The sequence below is a fragment of the Gracilinanus agilis genome, chromosome 2 (assembly GCF_016433145.1).
Source record: "Gracilinanus agilis isolate LMUSP501 chromosome 2, AgileGrace, whole genome shotgun sequence".
In the NCBI taxonomy this organism is placed as follows: Eukaryota; Metazoa; Chordata; class Mammalia; order Didelphimorphia; family Didelphidae; genus Gracilinanus; species Gracilinanus agilis.
Window position 1 is genome coordinate 27,076,522 of NC_058131.1, and position 15,408 is coordinate 27,091,929.

General features: G+C 43.3%; 2 protein-coding genes across 2 annotated transcripts in view; both read right to left on the minus strand.

Moving 5' to 3' along the window:
- LOC123233101 overlaps positions 1-5,886 on the minus strand; it is a 36,152-nt gene extending 30,266 nt beyond the window's left edge. Inside the window, exon 1 of the mRNA XM_044659268.1 lies at positions 5,872-5,886. Coding sequence (XP_044515203.1) covers positions 5,872-5,886 — 15 coding nt within the window. The remainder of the gene's footprint in view (positions 1-5,871) is intronic.
- Positions 5,887-6,550: 664 nt separating this feature from the next.
- On the minus strand, positions 6,551-14,595 carry AP5S1 (adaptor related protein complex 5 subunit sigma 1). Its single transcript, XM_044660388.1, has 3 exons — positions 14,543-14,595; positions 9,373-9,573; positions 6,551-7,429 (listed from the first exon to the last, which is right to left on the minus strand). The coding sequence occupies exons 2-3, from the start codon at positions 9,552-9,554 to the stop codon at positions 7,003-7,005; spliced, it is 609 nt and encodes a 202-aa protein (XP_044516323.1). The 5' UTR covers positions 9,555-9,573; positions 14,543-14,595; the 3' UTR covers positions 6,551-7,002.
- Between the last annotated feature and the right edge of the window lie 813 nt (positions 14,596-15,408).

A 15,408-nucleotide genomic window follows, 5' to 3' on the forward strand; every position in this document is an offset into this window, starting at 1 on the left:
TATGTATACTGGATTTGTCATCTCAACTACTGAGGTCACATGTTGCTTATACAGCCTTTTCTTCCCTTTTACCTTTGTTAAATTGTCACATATATGATTATGAATGGACTCTATCAGAACTGGTTACAACCTGTATAAAACTTTAAAGAATATGATGACAAGAATTTAAATTGTATTTTAAGGAGTCTTGAGAAATGACTTCAGACATCTAGTAGTTTCTGAATGGATGATATTTATATGTATACATAAAGAATATTGTATTAAAAAGGTAAAGAACCAAATAGAAGTTCCTACCAAAACTTTTTATAAAGCAGGAAGCTAAAAAGAGTTCCTGCATGCGTGATATTTTAACTCTTCAGTCTAATTTACTTCCACCAGACTCACCAAGGTTGAAAGATTTCCTATACCTGTAGAATTTGTGACAAGTATACATCAGTTCATAGGTATTTTTTATTAGATATCACACAGCAAGTAGCTGTATATAAACTCATGTGAATCCTATATAAAAATGAGTTTATTTGCTTTTGTCAATAACTGTGCTATTGTGAATTTTGGGAATTTGATGCTTTATTTGAATGTGCATTATCTACTCTACTACTGTTTTGTTTTTATATATCTTCTATTTTGTAAAAATCATTTGCACTCACACAGTGATTCATGGCAAAGTTTAAAAAGGAAATGGATCTCATTTTTTGATGAGGAACTTTTTGTATTTTACCTCTCCTTGGTTGACACAATGTATCACTGATTCTAAACTATATGTTTTTGATTTTTAAAAACATTTTAATTTTTTTCCCTTGTATTTGCAATATAGTATTTGAGTACTTAGAAGTGCATCTAATCAATATTGACCTTTTTTTAATTTTTGCAGTAATGTTTTAAAATACACTTGTCCTAATATTAATGCATACTCCAAAATCTTTATATTATAGAAATAATGCCATTCATTGTTTAAATACTATGGGACTTTATTTAATGATTCTGTCTGATTCCAGAAGGAATTTTAAAAGAGCCATTGAACAGTGCCAAAGAAGCACAAAGCTAACCTGCACAATGCCTTTTGTAAGGATGGTATTTGTGCAAGGGGATGGGACAAAAGGAGCCAGAGAAGGAGTGGCTGACAGTTGGTGACAGTTACTGGCAGTTGAGACCAGAGAGAGGAGGAGGACATCCCAGCTTGTATCCAGTCCTGAGGGCTTTTTGAGGATCTTTCTTTGGACATTGAAACCCTGGTTCCCTGGTCAAAGGCATCCCATTGCTTCTCACCCATCAAGACTTCAACCATCTAAATTAGCTAAGTTTAGGCTCTGTTTTGAGAGCAATCTCTTAGTCTCCTTCCCCCATTATCCAACCTTGCTGAGAGACCTCCTCTCAGTCAAAACTTACAATTATAGAAAGGGATAGAAACAGAATAATAGAAATAGAATCAGAAGAAGTGGGGGGGGAAGAAGCTTGGGAGTGGGAACTTCAATGGTTCCCTCCCAAGTGACAGACCCCATAGAAATAGAGAAGAGGGCACCCTAAAATCCCTCTGCCCTTCACCCCTTTCCCCAATCCCTGAATTGTGATTAATAAATTCCATTCATTAGTCAGATAGCTTTCCAGAGTGCCTGAGAGACAACAAGGGGGAGGGGAATCATAGCTTGGTCTGGCTGCCTCCATCTTGAAGCCAGACTACTCACTGTGAATTTGACTGACCTGGGGGAGGCTTGCATGAACCCTGCCCTCATTCAGAATTGAATTGGGGTATCCAATGCCTCATCTTATAGGGAAGCCCTGCCTCCAACTCCTGTGGGGCAGTATGACCATCCAGGTCACCCAGTTTCGGGGCGACACCCCATAGTATATTTGATGGGAGGGGAGAGCTAGAAGAGAGTCTCACCATATAAACTCTCTCTCTTCCCCTCTATCATAACATTGGTAACTGGCTCCCTCTTTATTCTAAAACTATCAAGCACAAGGTCGAGACCAACCAATCCAGTGGGGTTGATGTAATTTTGAGCCAAGACGACTTGAACTTGTTTGGGGTTCGAGGTTGTGGCACTTAACATATGTTAAGATGCAGAACTTCCTCTGAACCACATTCTAACAAGCACCTCTTTAGTTGCCATCCTGGCTCCCATTTGCTCCTATAATCTAGTCCCTTTTCTATCTTTCGTAGTGTGGCAAACTTTTTATAGTCCTGGTTACTGATTGGGTAAATGCACAATTGCTTAAATCACTTTAATTAGGTCCTGACTCAAGGACCTGTTATAGTTTTATTTTTCCTTTATTTAGATTTTTTTAGACATAAGGCTTTAATATTTTATATTTCATCCACAAGTTATTTTTCTTTTATGTGGATTTTTGATATTTTTATTTCTTTTACAAATTGATTCATATACCTTAAAACTCAGCCATGCCAAATCCAACCTCAGACACTTCCCAGCTGTGTGACCCTGGGCAAGTCACTTGACCCCCATTGCCCACCCTTACCACTCTTCCACCTAAGGGCCAATACACAGAAGTTAAGGGTTTGGAAAGAAAAAAGAAACTCAGCCATGCATCCCTGAGTGATCCCTGTTTGTTATTATCCACCTCAGGAGGGACCATATTATTGTTGTGAACTTTTGATTTGAATTTGAGCAATTTTAGGATAAGAAACTTGCTACCTCCAAGAATCCAGAAGACAAACCTGTTTGGAGAAGGTTCCATGAAGATGCCTGCAGAGACCACACTTCAAGAAGAAGATCCAGAATTGAACTTTGGGATGTGAAATTGAACTATGGGGGGTTGAAAGTTTTGTTTTAAATGTATACTCTTCTGCCAAAGGGGACTGCCCCCAAATTGGTTTTTTGTCAATGTAGCAATCATTGATTTTATTCTCTTTTCCTTTTATCTATAAATTATTGCAATTTTTAAGTTGATTGTTTTCATGATCCTTTTGGGGAGACTGGTCTCCCAACAGGATCAAAGGGAGGTATGTATAAATGGAGATTTTGAACCTTGGACTACATCCCCCATAAGTCCTTAGTATTTCCCAAAATTCCTTTTAATCTCTCCTGCGCCTCTACATTTGTATGGTCACGTTATTGTTTTATAGTTGGTTGTAACTCCTCCCTCTTCCTCTTTTGCTCTTGGGAATGGGCTGGTTAGTATCTTTTTACCTTTTTAGTTTATTATTAATAAAACTTTATTAAAATGTTTAGTTCTTGGATATTAATTTTAATCTCTACACAGACTTGTACAAACTTAAGTGGTAAAGTTCCAGTCCTCCCCCTTCTGACCAGACCTTACCATTAGCCCTGGCCAGCAGAAGGGGAGGGATTCGCCCCCTAAGAGGGCTTCCCAATGTACGTCCTCCATTGGTGAATAGAAAAAAATGGGGCAAGTGCTCCCTTTGAGGATCTGGGAGAGGCATGACATGGACTGCCTAACCCAGCTCCCTTCTTCACCCCAGGAGTGACCTGGGCTGTCGCCTGATAAATATGAAAAATGATAAAGGCTGATATAATAATATAAATTAGTATTTTAATTAAAGCCATGCTGATAGATAAAATCATTAGACCATGCGCTTGTAAGCATTCAAAACTGCTGCCTCCATTACTGTCTCCTGTTTCCTGGAAGCGCCTACTCGCAAAAAAGACCACTTCCTCCTAACCCAGGAGATTTAAACCCTTCCCTGCATCAAGACGTAAGCCTTCCCAAGCCCAAAAACCGGAAACGGAAACCCGTTGGACCACAGGAAATGTAGTTTGATACATTTCCCAAATTTCACTTTTACACGCCAACACCCCAACTGAGGGGACTCCAGAAGAAATATTACAGTTGACTGGTTCTTTGTTGTCATTGTACAAATTCCCTTCTTGGTCTATATGATTGTAGTGTTGCTAAGTTCTTTACCTCATCTATTTCTTTTTGTCTAAGTTTGTTATTGGCTTCTTTTAGCTGTGATATTAACTCTTGTACCAGCTCATCCCTTTGTTCATTTTTATGTTCTTTTTCTCCAGTGAATGTTGTTATGAAGAGAGACCCTGTAACTATACTGGTAATAGATGACTAGGATTTGATAAACCTAGCCTGATAGGGCCGTCCCTTGAAGAGCTAAGAGCAAAGATGGTGTTGTTCTCAGTCCTAGACCAGTGTAGATTGTATCTGACTGCATGTTAAAGAAAGAGGTTTATTTAACAAAAATATCAGGAAAATATCAGAAAAATTAGGTAGGTGGGTTGTAGGAGAGTCCCTATACTAAAAATGTCTACCTTGAGATCCCAAACTGACTTTGCAGTAAAGTCTCTTTGTTACCTGGCCAGGCCAGGCCTATTCTCTCTTCCTCTCTCTATCTATAGATCCCTTGGCTATCTCTCTATTCCTAAACTAAACCCACACAAGGTTTTGAATCTTTTAGAAATATAGATGGAGTAGCTCAGGTAACTGGAGTTTGAAGCAATTGGGTTCACCTCAGAGAGGAAATCCCCCTGAGGCAACTTTGAAAGTTTAATCAGCCTCTCTCCATAGTTTAGATCTTCTTTATAAAGACAGAGATAAATCATACAGCAGCTTCCAGGAAATGATAATAACAGGTCTCAGGAATGGTTTGGGAAAGGTTAGAGATTCGTAGGAGGTCAGAGACAAATCTCAGAGCTGGCTTCAGCTTCACAACCTGGAACCAACTTCCCTCAGACTGGCAGTTAGAACCTCCAGACCCGCTCCTTCTCCATTTCAACCAGGTTTACCCCTGTGTCTGCAGTTTTATCAAAATTCCATTTTCCTTTGCTGCAAATCTTCCCAAATTTCCAAAATTCCCTCTCACACTACATAAGTAGCTGTTTTCCTTAAGTCTTCTAATCTCAGAGACTCCCAATCTGGGAAATGAAGTCTAAAATAAGTCTTCACTGGTACACAACTGCCCTTAACAAATTGTCTCCTTATATGCTGTAAATTAGCCTCAGAGAGATCAGTGAACCCAAGATCCCCCCCCCCCCATTTTCACAACTTGATCTAAAAATGTGAAAGGATGTTCTCATTTCCTGCTTAAGTCTCTCAAATCTACCCCATGTGTCAGGTCTCTTAGTGAAATTCTTCATTGCCTGGATTAATCCTTGTCTCGCCTGGTCTAGAAATCTTAGATTTTGCACATTAGAAAGTTCTAGATTCTGCCCATCTTCAGGCCATGAAATCAAATTTGGATTGTCCCTTGTCTCAGCAATAAATTGCTCCTTTTCCCTTTTGGAAAACAGTTCAGATAAAAGAAGTTTTGCATCCTCAAAGGAAGGATCAAATAATCTGATTGCTTGGCGGAGCTCTTTAATTCACTTCATTGGTTCTTTGAAAAATTTTGGCATTCACTTGCATAGGTGTTTTAGATCCCCAATTTTAAATGGCTTATGTATTTTTATATGTATTATTCCCTGGTCTGGCTGAAGACTGGTCATGTTGTGTAATGGAAGCACTGGTACTGCCCCATTACTTTCTTCCTGAACCCCTTTAATTTCATTTTCCTGAGTTGGGGGTCTCTTGCTGTTTTGCTTTGCTGTTTTTTAAACTCTCTAACTCCCCAGGCACTTCTTTTAGTTTAGCTTCCATTTGTGCTATTTCTTCTTTCAGTGTCACAATCATTAATTTTAAATCAGTATCTGTTGCTTGAGTCTTTTTCCCAACAATCAGCTTAAAACATCTTTTCAGTGCATAATAGAGTTGTAGCACTGAGAAGAAAACTCCCGCCGCCACAGGAATATAGGATGGTGCCCTATCCATTTTCACTTTCAACCACTGAAAATTGTCATGTTTATCAAAAAGTATATATGGTCTGGTATGAAGACAAAAACCAGGTTGTAACACATCCATAGGAATTGACACAGTATGACCATTATTCCCATTGATGACAATAACCTTGTGTGCCGTCATTTTGCCAAAAAATCTCTCCACAGGAAAACTGTCTTTAAGTCTGGCCCTTTAAGAATTCCTCCCCCTCAGAAGTGATGGAGTCTTCTGATTGGTTGGGTCAGTTGCTGGGTAGAGTTCAGCACTAAGCTCAGGCAAAAACGCAATGGCCACTCTACCGCTCTGTGACCAAAAACTTGTTGTTTCTTCTCTTATCTGATTGATTGGAGTAGATCCGTACCCTGGCCTTTGCTCGCCAAACTGTTATGATCCAAATAAAGCTGTTATGATGAAAACGGTTGCCTGGGATTTTGCCACACTCAGTGTGGCTCGGGCTGGGACGTAACCAATCTGACTGCGTCTTCAGAGTAAAAAGGTTCATTGAAAGTTGTGACTGGAGATGGGGTTAGGAATGTGGGTTGTGGATTATGCTCTAACCCTAATAAACCTGTCTTACGACCCACCCATCTGACTTTGCTTTAAAGTCTCTTCGGTCCTTTGCAAAGGCGAGGCTACACAGATTAGTCTCTGCTGATGATTCCCCTTCTGTTCTAGTCCAATTCTAGGCTAAACCCACAGAGGAGTAAGTCTCTAGAGTATTGAGAGAAGGGAGGCGAAATCCGGTATCAGAAGTGACAGCAAGTGCTCCCTCTGAGGATCTGGGGGAGGCATGACAGGGGCTGCAGAACCCAGTTCCCTTCTTCACCCCAGGAGTGCCCTGGGTCATCACAAACACCCCAACTGAGGGGACTCCAGGAGCCCCGGGAAGACATGTGGCGGAAAGAGGAGGCCCAGAGCATGTTCCCCAGGATGACTAGCACAGGAGATGTGGCCAAAGAGGCACTAATGATGCCCGGTCACCTCGGGAGAGTGAGGGCTAACTGGGAACGGCGTGTGTGTCCATGAGACAGGAAGGGAAGCATCTGGAGGCTTCAGCTTCTCTGATCAATCCAGAGTGGAGCCAAGTGAGTCGGAAAGAGCCGGCCCAAAGCTGCAGAGAGCACCGAGCTGGAGGGCCAGAGAGGGGATGGAGCGGCAGGATCTCGGGGACTAGGGGCGATGCCAACTTCAGCAGTTCAGATTCTGCTTTCTGAGGGAGAGCAGCAGGAGAGCCAAGGCTGGGTCAGGGGTCAGCCTTCTTCATCTGGCCAGGCTGGCGCTCAGCTCCTTCTCCAATTGCTGAACAAACTGGTCATTGAGAAAGAGCAGCTGGCCGTGGGGGAGGAAGTGGTTGAGGATGGCCTCAATGCGGTCCCCTCGGAGGAGCACGTTGCTGCCCGAGGACAGCAGCTTCAGGTGCTCTAGCAGGAGGCGGGTGAGCAGGCGCAGGGTGCTCTCGGCCAGCAGCAGGTTCTCGTGAGGCTCGCACACCAAGGCGCAGCCTAGGGACAGGAGCCGGAGCCACACCACGACCTTGGCTTCCTGGAAGGGGTCCCCGGGGCGAAGGCGGAAGACCCCCGACGGGGCATCCTGGAGGGGAATAGGCTCATCAGAGGTCTGGGGCAGGAGGTCCGTGGGAGATCGGCCTGATGCCTGCTGCAGCAGCTTACATGCTGACTCTGCCTGTCTGGGAGAGGAAGAGAATTCAAGCTCTTGGTGTCATATTCAAACTCTAGGAGTTGTGAGTCTCACCTTGATTGACAGGTGAAGACAGTTGGAGGCATCGGAATGTTCCCAGAGGCCATGAGGACAAGAGGAAAGGCAGTTGGCCAGAGGATATAAATACCCTGACAGCCATCTGACAAGGACCCTTTGGCTTTGACCCTTGGCCTGGAACCCTTGGCCTTGGACGCTGATCTCTGATCTTGGAGCATTGACCTGTGGATCTCTGACCATGGGTCCTCTGATTCTCTCTGAATTCACCCTAGATATTTAGACATCTGAACCATCATTAGATATTTAGGTATCCGGGCCCGGGTGGGAACCAGGAAGAGGGAAGGAGAAGAAGCAGAGGGAGGTAAGGGAGGTATTTCCTGACAGATGTAGGACTGACATAACAACTGGCAATAAGAAGCTGAGAGGGATCATTGACATCTGTATCAACCAAGCAGATTGCTTTCTCTGGTCTGGCGGTGGCCAAGCTGAGCCAGAGGAGGTGAAGAACAAGAGCTCCAGCATTACTGAAACAGCCTATAGTCCTGAGGGATTAGTGATCATAGCCATTAGTGACAGGGTCTCCTATCCCCAATCCGTTCCTGATTATTCCTTTTCCTATTTAACATCTATAGATAAAGTTGATTAAGTACCTTCCTGAGTGATTATTATACCACAACCCTTGGGAAGGGAGCAACTCAGTCAGATGAAAACGTTATCCAAGGCTAATAGAGCCCAATATTAATAATCAATCCAACCCCAGGTGGGACCTGAACGGGTTACCCATCCACCTGACCTTTAGGGATCCTGCCTGGGCGTTGTTATCGAGAAGGGGCAGTTATTATAACATCCAGCTGAGTGACAGGACTCGGGTGTCCCTGCACCAGCTATCAAGGGAATCTAAGGCACAGCTTCCCTGATTAATATACCCTATAATAACTATAATAATAGAAAAAGATACCTTCTTTATAACAGTGGAAGGGGGCTGAGGAGGAAGAACCCACACACACAGGGAAGGCCAGATAACCCAGCACCTTCTCCTCTTGCCACCCACTTCTGGAGGATGATGACTGAGGAGCCTGAGTCCTGAACATGTCACTTGAGAGTCAGGCAAAGAGCTCCAACCCATGGGGCAGGAGGTGCCCAAAAGGCCTCAGTGTGCCGGGGCAGGAGCTGGGCGCTGGGATCCCCTGGATCTGTTTCTCTCTGTTAGACATGGAGAATGGGCCCATCTTCACCCAAATACCCAGGAAGGATTCCCGCCATACTTCTCATCATGCCAAAGGGGGGCCCTGTTTCAAGTGCTGCATGCTCCGGCCTTTTGGACACCCTTGTCCTGGGCTCAAAGGTGATTTGCTCTTCCAGGCCAGCAGAGGGAAACCTCAGCCCATGCCCGCAGGAAGTCTCATGTCATGGCTCTAGGAGGCAGAGGGAGTTACCCCAGGCTCTGGGCCCCCAGAGTTTGGGGCTCTGTGCTGGGAGGCCAGGGCGGTAAGCAAGGGCAGATGGGGCAGGGCAGAGTGAAGCATGCCTGCCTCCATTCCCCAAGGGTCCCTCTCCACTCCTGGGCCTCCGTAAGATCCAGTTAGGTTTAAGTACAACTTGGCCCTGCTCCACTGGTCCAGGTAAAATACAAACAGCCTCTGGATAATCTCAAAGAATCTGTCTGACTCCAGAAAGCATCTTTAGGCTTTCTCTGAGGTGGGTTTGCCTTGATTATACAGGACTCAGGTCACCCTGAACACTAGAACTGTTGAGTGGAAAGAGCCCAGGACTCGTAGTTGGCAGAGCTCAGGCCTCACTGCTCTGAGCCTCAATCTGGGGATCTGTAAAATGGGCACAACAATCCCTACATTCCCTATAGCCCAGAGTCATGAGAGTAGTGGACCAGGAATATGCAGCTGGCCTTCCCTTTACCTTGCTACAGCCAAGAGCTGCTCCTTCCTGAGTAGTCTGTCCCTCTCTGGACCATGAGGCCTGGGCTCATCTGGCGACCTCTCTGAGCCAAACACTTGCGAGTACAGCACGCGGCAGAAGGCAGCATCCCCGGTGGCCTGGCAACTGCCGCTCAGGGTGTGGATCAGGAATGCATGGACCATGGCAGCCAGAGGCTTTGTCCTAAAAGGGGAACCCAGGACAATCAGAAGGGGATGGGGGTAAGGGTGGGGTAACAGCTGGGTGGTTCAGTGGATTGAGAGTCAGATCTAGAGATAGGGGGCCCTAGATTCCAAACTGGCCTCAGACACATCCTAGCAGTGTGACCCTGGGCAAGTCATGTAACCCCCATTGCCTAACCCTTACCACTCTTTTGCCTTGGAATCAATGCATTGATTCCAAGATGGAAGGTCAGGGTTTTTAAAAAAGAAAAGAAAAGAAGGGAACAGCAGCAAGACCCTGGGCAAGGCCTCACAACTCGGCTAACTAGAGCCTGGGGCTACCCAGGGATGGAAAATCCTTGTCTAAACTTACCACTGTGCAGAATTTCTATAACTACAATCAAAGACCCAGGACTAGTGTTGTGAGGAAGATTAGATTAGAGTAGTTATTGATTAGGTATTAAGTACATAGCAGGAAGGAGCTGGAGCTGGGAATTCCAGGATGGAATGAGGGAGGAGGAAGTGTGTCTGTGCCCTGAGTGAGGACTCCATTAGTGGTGGGAAAAAACTGTTGCCAGCCTGGGAGACCTCAGAGCAAAGGACATCTTGCATCCTGATTTTCCCTGGGATCCTGTGTGGTGTGGTATCTAGCAAAAAGGACAAGATCTACAGAGACAAGGGAGGAGGAGAAGTTTGAGTTCTGGTGGACAGTGCTTCAAGCAAAACCTTCACTACCTGGTTCCTGAGACAACCTTAGCTCCTGGCATCCAGAGATCATCAGTGGATTGCAGTGAGAATCCCAAAGCCACAAAAGCCCCAGCTGTACTCAAGCCTGGCAGGTTCCAGGTCTGAGGCAGAGACTCCATTTACAGCTCTTTGGGACCTGTTAGTTTAGATCACTTAGATAAGAGTAGAATAAGTCCTCCCATTGCCCTGTGGTTTTATCCTTTAGATTTTAAGTATAGAAATCCTTTTCCCACCTTTTAGTCAAACATAATTAAAGCTGTTAAGTCCCTTTTACCTTGTTAGCCTGTTACTATACTCTGGCCTAGTGGAAGCTGAGTGACAGTTAAGATCAACTGCCATTCCTGTGGAAATCCAGTAAACCCTGGTCTTTCCACTCTGGTCCAGTCTCTCATAAATCCTAGAGTGTGTTCCCACAAACCACTTAGTTTATTTACAATATCCCTGGTGACCCCATTACCTTACTTATATTTTCCACACTAGTAAGTTCAGTGATTAGAGCACACTGCTCATAGGTTCAAAGACTAAACATGAAGCCATTTAAAAAGATGTGCAGCCCAGGGCGAACTCCATTCATGCCCTCTTATACTCAATGAGCATCATTAAGTATAATGTGGATGACTAGTCTAGGGTTGAAAGGTCCTGGGTTCAAAACTGACCTCAGACACTTCCTAGCTGAGTGACCCCAGGCAAGTCACTTAACCCCCAATGCCTAACCCTCACTATCCTTTTGCCTTGGAACTGACACTTAGTATCAATTCTAAGACAAAAGTCTAAAGGTTGTTGTTTTTTTTTTAATTACAGATATACATATATGTATATGGCATAGGGGAAAAAGTATGCCTCTGAAGTGGGAGGCCCTGAACTCAAATCTTTCCTCAGATGCTTGCCGCCTGATGCCCCTGGGCCTCTGCTTCCCCCAGGAGGGAAAGAGCCTCTCAGGCCCCTTCCAGCTCTGAATTTACAGTCTTATGAACTAGGTGAAGGGCCCCGGGGAGAGCTAAAGCAGAGACAAGCCCTGATCTCTGCCCCTATGGAGCTCACAGGGGAGCTGATGGAGAAGGCAAGAACTCAAATTTGGTCCAGAACGTGCTACATTTTCTGTTGTTAATGCACTGTCTAGGATTCTAGGGCTCTGGCACTGACTGTGACTGAACAGGGCATAATGCCACTCTCTGGGGCTCAATTCCCTCACCAGTCAAACTAGAGGGCTGGCAAGGAAATAAGATGCTTAAAAGTCAGCCTGGGAATCACTGAAAAACCAGTCCTAGAGGACGGAAAGTGAAGCACATGCCTCCCTCTTTTTAGGCAGAAAGACAAGGGTCAAGCAAGGCAGACAGACTGTGCAGAATAGTATCCAAGGTAAGGTTACCCATAACATTCCCTCTTTTGGTTACAATGAGGGTTTGATTCTAGGGCAGTCACTAGAGTGGCTATTTTTCCTTAATTGCTTTATTTGTTACAAGGGAGGAAAAGTTCAATTTGAGGGCATGTGAGGGAGAACAGAGAACAGGGAGAATAATGTTAAAAAAAAAAAAATAAAGGCAGGGGGCAGCTGGGTAGCTCAATGGATTGAGAGTCAGGCCTAGAGATGGGAGGTCCTAGGTTCAAATCTGGCCTCAGATACTTCCTAGCTGTGTGACCCTGGGCAAGTCACTTGACCCCACATTGCCCACCCTTACCATTCTTCCACCTAGGAGCCAATACACAGAAGTTAAGGGCTTAAAAAAATAAATAAAGGCAGAGCCAATATAATTAAAATGATAGTCCTCGTCTAATATACTCATTTGAGCTATCCCAATTAAATTATCAAAAAATTATTTTATTGATTTGGAAAAAAAAATTCATTTGAAAAAACAAAAAATCAAGAACGACAAAAGAATTAATGAAAAAAGGTAAAGGAAGGAAGTCTAGCAAAACTAGATTTTGAATTGTATTATAAAGCAGTATTTATCAAAACTATCTGGTACTGGCCAAGAAATAGAAAGGTAGATCAGCAAAACAGGATAGACAAACAACAAAGAGTAGTTAGTAAATGACTATCGTAACCTCATATTCAACAAAATACATTTGGGTTTTGGGGTTAAGAAATCACTATTTGATAAAAATTGTTGGGACAACTGAAAAGTAGTTTGGCAGAAACTAGGGATAGACCAATATCTTACACCATTTACTAAGATAAGATCAAAATAGATACATGAACCAGATGCAAAAAAAGAGATAAAAGTAAATTAGAAAAACAGGGAGTATATTACCTATCAGATTTATGATTGGGAGAGAATTTATGAATAAATAAGAGATAGAAAGCACTGTGAGATATAAAATGGATAATTTTGAGTACATTAACTTGAAAAATTTTTGTACAAGTAAAACAAATGTTGCTAAGATAAGGAAAGCAGAAAATTTGGGGGGAAAATGTTATGGGCAGCCTCTCAGATAGAGGTCTCATATCTAACTTTATATAGAGAGAACTTTGTTAAATTTAGAAGAATAAGCGCCATCCCTAATTGATAAGTGGGCAAAAAATACTAACGGATAATTTTCAGATTAAGAAATCAAAGCCCTGTATAAATATATGAAAAAATGCTCTAAATCACTACTGATTAGAGAAATGCAAACCAAAATAACTCCAAGACATCATCTTGTATCCACCAGACTGGCTAAAATGACAAAAGGGCAAAATGACAAATGGAAGGGATTACTTTTGGTGGAGCTGTGAACTCATCCAACCATTTTGGCATTATACCTAGAGAGTTATAAAACTGTGTATATCCTTAGACCTAGAAATATCACTGCTGGATCTCTTTCCCCAAGGAAATCAGGGAAAAAGGAAGAGAACACATATGTTCCAAAATATTTATAGCAGCTCTCTTTGTGCTGGCAAAGAATTGAAAATCGAAGGGATGCCCATCAATTGGGGAATGGCTGAACAAATTGTGGCATATTATTGTGATGAAATACTATTGTGCCTTAAGAAGCAATGGCAGGCTAATTTAAAAAAAACTTGGAAAGAACTACATGAAATGATGAACAACGAAATAAGGAGAACCAAGAGAACAGCATACCCAGCTACAGAATACTGGAAGAACAAAATGTGAATGTAACATCCATAAAGGGACTTGAAAGGTAGAAACAAGACTTGATTCGTATGAACATGTCTGTCTCCTGGACAATACCTTCTGTGATGTCGGGAGAATGGGAACAGGTTGGGACACTTGTGGATAAATTTTATTAATAAAAAAATGTTAAATAAAATAAAAAATATAGAGTAGGTTACCAGAGATTTTATAAAAAGAGGATTCAACTAGTTGAAGGATTCTCTTTTCTTTGAATCATGGATCCCTTTGCATCCTGGCTTCCTCAGAATGTTTCTTACATAGATAAGATAAACTACATGGCATTACAAAGGAAACCAAAAGTTAGTGGAAATAAAATATCATTTTCTTCTCTATCCATCCAAGACCACTGAACCCCCGGGATGTGTGCGTGTGTGCGTGTGTGCGTGTGTGCGTGTGTGTGTGTGTGTGTGTAAACCCTAGGTAAAGAACCCTTGAACTAGAAAGGAAGTAAAACGGACAATTTTCTTCATATAAAATTTAAAATGTTTCGTGCAAACAAAACCAATTTAGCTAAAATTAGAAGATGGTCAGGTATGAGGATGGGAGGGGGGGCAGGGGGCAGGTGGGAATCTTTACAGGAAATTTCCCTAATAAATGTCTCATATTTTTAAAAAAACCTTTACCTTCTGTCTTGGAATCAATACTGTGTATTGGTTCCATGGCAGAAGAGTGGTTAGGGCTAGGCAATGAGGGTTAAGTGACTTGCCCAGGATCACACTGCTAGTAAGTATCAGAGGCCAGATTTGAACCTAGGACCTCCCGTCTCTAGACCTGGCTCTCAATCCACTGAGCCAACCAGCAGCCCCCTAAATGCCTAATTTCTAAAAGATATAGGAATCGGATTCAAGTTTACAAAAATAAGGGAGAAGGTATGAGGGGAGGAAAGAATCCAGATAGGCCCCCCATTAGATGAGTTAAGCCTAAAGGGAGAGAGAAAGGAGATAGGGGAATAGACAGTGGTGTCCCAGTTATTCCCATATGAACTCACCCTACTACTACCAACTGAACCTTCCAGGGTAACAAATCAACAGAGAACCTAGGCAAAATCCAATTACCTATCAGCCAGGAAGAAGTGCTTATGGAATATGCAGATAACACAAAGGGGTAAGGGGGTGAGGGGATGTTTACCTGGATGAGCCAAGATCTCAAAAGACTCAATAGACCAGAAAGTTGATCCAAATCTGGAAAAATGAAATTGAATAGAGATAAATATCAAATCTTATACTTAGGTTAAAAAACAAAAATCTACTTCCTAGGAGGCAGGTTGCTCAGTAGATTGAGAGCCTGGCTTGACCATAGGAGGTCCTGGCTTCCAATCCAGTCTCAAACACTTCCTGGGCAAGTCACTGAACTTATTTAGCTCAAATGAGAAGCACATAAAATGCTATGCAAATCATAAAGTACTAATTAAATGTCAGAAGCACAGTAAAGGTTTATGAAACAAAACCTTCACAGGCACCAAATAGGAGATAGGGCTGGGCAGCGGCAGCCTGTCTCCAAACCAAACCCTGCACTAGAGACAAGGGGGCCATGAGACCCTGGGCAAGTCCCTTGGCCTCTGTTTACCTCAGGGGCAAGGCAGGCAGAATGGGATCATCTCCTAGAGTCCACCACAAGCCTTAGGTGCTACATAAATGTTCTGTGTTATGTTGTAGAGAAATAGGATTTATCTTAGCTAGAAAGAGCAGACTTGGCTTGCAAGAGAACTTAGAATCCTGTCACAGGGACACCCACACACACACAGGGACTCCTATTTCTCTACAACAGTTATTAATGACTAGGCTTGACGTACAGAAAAATGTCGGGGCTCCTACGGCTCTCCCCGAGGTGGGAGTGCTCCCGCTCCTTCGACAGCAGGAGGGAGGGCCAGCCTCCAACTTTGGGATCCGAGGCCCTGGGTTCGAAATTGAAGCTGTCAGTTTCTACCAACGTAGATCCCTTCTGGCTCTACAGATACAATTCCGTGCTCTGAACAATCAAAGACAACGGGGCTT

What these genes read in the sequence shown, in the direction of transcription:
- AP5S1 (XM_044660388.1), bottom strand. Translation starts at nt 9,554, where the DNA reads ATGGTCCATGCATTCCTGATCCACACCCTGAGCGGCAGTTGCCAGGCC. An exon ending in CAGCTCTTGGCTGTAGCAAG is followed by an intron (nt 7,430 to 9,372) that starts GTAAAGGGAAGG and finishes TTCCTCTCCCAG; the next exon opens with ACAGGCAGAGTCAGCATGTA.